The sequence below is a fragment of the Oncorhynchus gorbuscha genome, linkage group LG15 (genome assembly GCF_021184085.1).
Source record: "Oncorhynchus gorbuscha isolate QuinsamMale2020 ecotype Even-year linkage group LG15, OgorEven_v1.0, whole genome shotgun sequence".
Taxonomy (NCBI): domain Eukaryota; kingdom Metazoa; phylum Chordata; class Actinopteri; order Salmoniformes; family Salmonidae; genus Oncorhynchus; species Oncorhynchus gorbuscha.
In genome coordinates, this window is record NC_060187.1 from 17,921,015 (window position 1) to 17,926,936 (window position 5,922).

The 5,922-nt window shown below is 42.4% G+C and overlaps 1 protein-coding gene across 1 annotated transcript; it reads right to left on the bottom strand.

The window, feature by feature from the left end:
- Nucleotides 1-148: 148 nt before the first annotated feature.
- On the bottom strand, nt 149-5,882 carry cpt2 (carnitine palmitoyltransferase 2). Its single transcript, XM_046300287.1, has 8 exons — nt 5,468-5,882; nt 5,059-5,139; nt 4,859-4,965; nt 3,558-3,819; nt 2,998-3,334; nt 2,444-2,854; nt 1,986-2,280; nt 149-1,841 (listed from the first exon to the last, which is right to left on the bottom strand). Exons 1-8 carry the CDS (start codon nt 5,641-5,643, stop codon nt 1,513-1,515), a joined length of 1,998 nt encoding a protein of 665 aa, XP_046156243.1. The 5' UTR covers nt 5,644-5,882; the 3' UTR covers nt 149-1,512.
- Between the last annotated feature and the right edge of the window lie 40 nt (nt 5,883-5,922).

Below are 5,922 nucleotides of genomic sequence, written 5' to 3' on the forward strand. Positions count from 1 at the left end.
TTAATAGCCTTGCTTTTCTATACATTTAAGTGTTACTTACTGGAAGCCATAGCTGTGGTTTAGTCCATTTTGATAGTATGAAAAATAATGGAGAATTGCACACTACACTACCACTCAGTCCTGAGACAAAGAAATAGGAGTCTCTCAGTACAGAGGTCAAGTCTATTTTATTCCAGCACCAAACTCAATACACAGATCAACAAACTGTTTATTTTCTACATTTTATTTAACTAGGCAAGCCAGTTAAGAACACATTCTTATTTTCAATAACAGCCTAAGAACAGTGTGCTATAACTGCCTGTTCAGGGGCAGAATGACAGATTTGTACCTTGTCAGCTCGGGGAGTTGAACTTTCAACCTTCCGGTTACTAGTCCAACGCTCTAACCACTAGGTTACCCTGCTGTTAAATACAGTCGAGCAAAATATATTAATTCGTCATTCCAGGTCACATTTAGTTTGAGTTCTTTACACTACTTCAGTAAAGCTGTGTGTGAGAAACATCCAGTGAACATTCCATAAGGCACAAAAGGAAAGGATTTTCCTGCGTTTTATATTTCCAAATCAAAGTTGGAATAATACTGTGAAAATAATGCAAGCGCTGTTTGAAAAGTCTGGATTTCAGCCTGTTGGTGGGATGGAGTTTTGACCTTCCATGGTAACATCCCCAATGCGGTAATTTGATTAATGGACTGCACATTTTCCATTATCCCCACCCCTTGAAGACAGTCCTAGTAAAATTCTTAAGAAGCTGTTATTTTTGACCATTTCTTTATTAAAACGATCACATGTACTTGTTACCTAGAAATGATTTGATATTGGAGATAACAGCTGTGTTGGACCTTTAATAGCAAAGATCTTAGGTATTGCTTTAACATTTTACATCACAAAGCAACATGGATATCTGTAAATTGTCATACAATCCTTTGACAAGGCTTGCTACAGCAACGAAAAATGAAGTGCTACTCTGAATATCAATATTACAGGATTTAATTTCCCTATCAAACTGGCCTTTACATGAGGACATTCATTCAAAAGCACTGGCCTTTATCAGTAAAGGTGGTTTAGTGCTCTTGGGAAGGGTTGCAATGCAATGCAATGCAACCCTTCCCAAGAGATTGCAATGCTAGTTAGAAAAGGAAGAAATATTGGATCAAACAAACACCTGAAGCTTTCATTGTTTTTGCCTTCATGACACGAGTGTATTTGATATTTCCTTGGGCATTATGAATCTGTGTAGTCAGTTAGCTATTTGACAGTATAGGATTATGACCTCTACTGAACCATGCAGAGCTTGTTTGATATTCCCTCTTTATTAACCTATACCAGTACTTCCAACCCACACTACGCCTCAGGAAATGTGCCTTTTAAATCCGACATGCATCTCACTGTACTATACAACTGCAGTCTAAATCATCCAAACTACAACAAATTTAGAATTTTCACACGATGTCAATGCCTGACAGTGAAAATTCAGCTGAAGTGGAAGTTAAGATTTGCTGTAAAACTTTTCTTTAGCTGAGAGACTTTCCTTCCAGAACAGAGAAAATGTCCTCCAGAGACTTATGAACACACTGCAGGAACTCATGAACATTACGCTCTGGGTAACTAGACACATTGCAGCCGATCCACTCATCATGGACACCGTAGCCCACCCCAAATCCATCGGGCACCACAGGGGCAAAGCCTCCCAGGTTAACAGCGGGGCTGGTGAGGGTGCTGGTGGAGAGGATGTTGTGGTTGATGGCGGCGTAGGCTGGGTCCTGGTACAGGCTGTGTAGGGCTTGGCCCTTTGAGTTGGCCAAGTACTTCATGGCAAACAGATGCCGGTCAAAGCCTTGGGCTTGTGGGGGAAACATTCAGAAAAACACAATGTAATATTTGAAATGACTGATCAAATTTGAGACCATAAAAACATTTCACTCAACTACAGTCTATTCAACTCAATGATCAAATATCATATAATCTAGAAATAAAGTGGACTGACCCATAGCTGCCTCTTTGGTGAGCTGCCCGTGATATTTGGAGCATTCGCTGAGCATGCCTATCAGTTGCTCAACGCTGTGTTTTCCTGGCTGTTGCACGAAGGCCTGAGCACAGCGCTGTGTGTGTATTGTAGCAGGCCGGATGGTCTCTGTACGACCATGTCTGAATGCTGCGGTGCTGCAGGACTCGTATGTGGCCACCGTCTGCCCATACTGCCTCAGGAATCCCATCTGGAACGCTAGCTGAGCAATGGCATCCGGACTCAGCTTCTTCTTCTTCAACTGCTCCTTCCCGCCCTTAGATAGATGGATGATAACTTTTAATCCAAGGGAAAATGTATTTGTCAGCAGCAGCAATATATCCAAAACATACAAAGGACAGGGGGTGACAGCAACAATAAACATCAAAGTGCAAAATGGTTGCAACAATCTTCAGGTTCAGTGTAAACCATCCATTCACCTTCATGAACTGCATGGCGTCTATGGTGAGCTTGGATACAGCTGTGTGGAAGTTCTCTTTGGCCTTGATGACCCCGTTCTCCAGCTCTGCGTCTAGGTTGAACTGGAGTCTCCTCACGGCTGAGGCTGAGTCCACAGCTGCAGGCTGAGAGCCAGGGTTCACCAGTGGGTTCTCCGTAGAATCCTTGAACACCTCGTTCTGGAAGCGGAGAACAGCCACGCCGTCGCCCCACGAGTGCTCGAAGTTGATGGCGGCGTTTCCGCATTTAGCCATGATGATACTGAAGGACTTGTCATACCAGCGGTTGGTGCCGTCCCCGTGCAGCATGTTGTGGGAGATGTGGATGTGGTCGTTCATGCTCTCGTCGTCCAGGCACAGACAGAAGAGGGCACTGTCCACCAGACCAAGCACCTGAATTGAATATATATATTTTTTGAAAAAATGTTACATTAACAGTAAGCATTAGATCCCAGAAGACAATTTAAAAAATATATATTTCCAAAGTGGTCCTTAATGGTAAAAGACAAGCATTTGAAGGATATCAAAATATTAACTTCTCCGTTGCCAGTGGCCAGGAGCTTCTCCCTCAGCCGGGCCCATGTGTCCCTGTTCTCGCTGGTCAGCAGCCCCAGGGGGTGGGCCGCAGCCGGGGTCGGGTCCGACAGGATGTGCTTCAGGTGGGCCTGGATCTCTGCTGGCTTAACCAGGTTCCCATCGCGGTCCATCACGTCAAACACGTACATGTTGCCTCCCCTCATAACTAGTAGGTGGCGTCCTTTTGGGTCGGTGAAGAGCTCATCTTTCCCTTGCTTGGGGATGCGGGTTGCATTGAAGAGGCGGAAGTACTGAGACATGTCCAGAGGGTAGGCATTCACCATAAAGGCTCCATACCTGTAAATAAAATAACATCAAGAATGTAACCATTTGTGAACCATTTGTAATGTATGTTTCGATTAGTTATGTACTGTATTTTCTTGGTCTCCTTTTAAATTTATTGTAAAGCCCATCTAGGAACTGATGCTGTATAATAGTGTAAGCTAAAGCATGATGGTGCATCTTGCTGTTGATGATTCAATGTGAACAAGGTTTTAATTTTATCTGTACATTTCATTACCAGGACAGGGAGGAGGGGACCCAGCGGATGAGTTTCTTGAAGCTGTCCGTGTCGCTCTTAGCTGGGTTCAGGTGGAACACCTCGGGTTCCAGGAGTCCAGCGCGGAGAGTCTTCATGAAGCGCACAGCGGAAGCCACAATGTTGGTTGCTCGCACTAGCTGGTTGTTGTACTCAGTCTTGGGGTCCGGGTTGAAGGACATAAAGGGATTGAAGTTCAGCACTATGGAGTCCCGCGCTGACAGGTACATGTCAAACCATGGGGCTAGGAGGAGGATGCGATGACTAGTTAAAATAGGAAGGCCCTAAAAATTACCAAAGACCCCAGCCACCCTAGTCATACAGCACGGCAAGTGGTACTGGAACGCCAAGTCTAGGTCCAAAAGGCTCCTTAACAGCATCTACCCCCAAGCCATAAGTCACTTTACCCCTACCTACATGATCATATTACCTCGACTAACCTGTACCCCCGCACATTGACTTGGTACCGGTAACCTCTGTTAATATAGCCTTGTTATTGTTATTTAGCGTAATTTCTTCCCCAACTTTATTTAGTACATATTTTTCTTCACTGCATTGTTGGTTAAGGGCTTGTAAGTAAGCAATTCAAGGTAAGGTCTACAACTGTTGTGTTCGGCAGCGGTGAAAAAAAAGTACCCAATTGTCATACTTGAGTAAAAGTAAAGATATCTTAATAGAAAATGACTCAAGTAAAAGTCACCCAGTAAAATACTACTTGAGTAAGTCTAAATATACTTAAGTCTCGAATGTAAATGTAATTGCAAAAATATACTTATGTATCAAAAGTAAAAGTATAAATAATTTCAAATTACTTATATTAAGCAAACCAGACAGCAGAGTTTAATTATTTAAAAAAAATAGATATCCAGGGGCACACAAACACACAATTTACAAATAAAGCATTTATGTTTAGTGAGTCTGCCAGATCAGAGGCAGTAGGGTAGACCAGGGATGTTCTCTTGATAAGGGCGTGAATTTGACCATTTTCCCGTAGAGTACTTTAGGGTGTCAGGGAAAATACATGGAGTAAAAAGTACATTATTTTCTTTAGGAATGGTGTGAAGTAAAAGTGATCAAATATGTAAATAGCAGATACCCTCTAAAAACGACTTAAGTAGTACTTGAAAGTATTTATACTGAAGTAGTTTACACAACTGGTATTTTGGCGCATGTGACAAATACAATTTGATTAGAAAATACAGGGTTCTATGTACGAACAATGGTTATTTCAAAGTTACATAGGTTAATATTGTGAGGTTTCTGTTAAAATGGGAAAATCCTACCCGATATGTAACTGGTGTGCTTGTTCTGCTTGTCTTGCGCTACCAGCTCCTCATGCATTTGTTTCCCCACTCCATTCTCAAAGTCACGGGCCAGTTTCTCTGTGGTACTGAAAACATATTGAATGTGTGGGTGACAAATCATTTACAAGGCACCACCTCAAGTGTTAAGTGTGAGTAACTGGAAGGTGACTGGTGCTTACCTGAACTGGTCGTCATCTAGAAGAGGCCGCTGAGCAGCCAGATACCTTTTGATTGTATCCTCCAGTTTTGGAACTGGTAGCCTGTAGAATTTTGCATTGTTATTGTATCTGAAATAAATGCGTAACTACGGCAGTGCATGGTACATATTTACAAACAGCTCCCTCCAGTGGCTATCCTGTATCTCATTCAGATCTATGTGCACTTTCACCTACATTCCCTTTCGTGCCATGAACAGTCACCTACTTACAGAATTATATCTGTATTTTAGCAAACTTGAAATATTTCAGGGAAAATATATTATAGTCTAAGGTGTGATACTAACAACGATTGACAAGGCATTAGGTGGAGTTATGAAGTAACTAAATAACCAAAACATGCTATAAATGAAATTCTCATTTGTTTACATACCTGGGTAAACTCTTCTGGTAGTGCATTGTAGGCACGATGCTTTTATGCAGGTACTCTCTATCTTCGCTGCTGTAGCTTCGTTTGTTTGTCAGTGCTGTAGAGGTGCTTCTCAGAGGCTTCAGATTCCCAGGTTTTCTGAGTGTGGCACAAAACTGCATGGTGAGCAAATTCGCCATGTCTACTAGTAAAATAATTTCCTATTCTCACAGAAAGGGAAGGCTCAGATAGGGAGAACTTGCACTGCTAAGTGCTATATTATTTCCTTGATTACAAGCGTAATCAATCAATGAATGAGTTAGCTCTCCCGACTGCCCAGTAGATACGTCCTTCTTCTAAAGCTTCCCCTCTTACGGCCTGGTAGGACGACAATAGAGACAGACAGTAATACATTGACAAGAATTTGTAACAGCGGAAGGAGGAAGTGTTTTACAGGATATTGACACCTTGTGGTACGT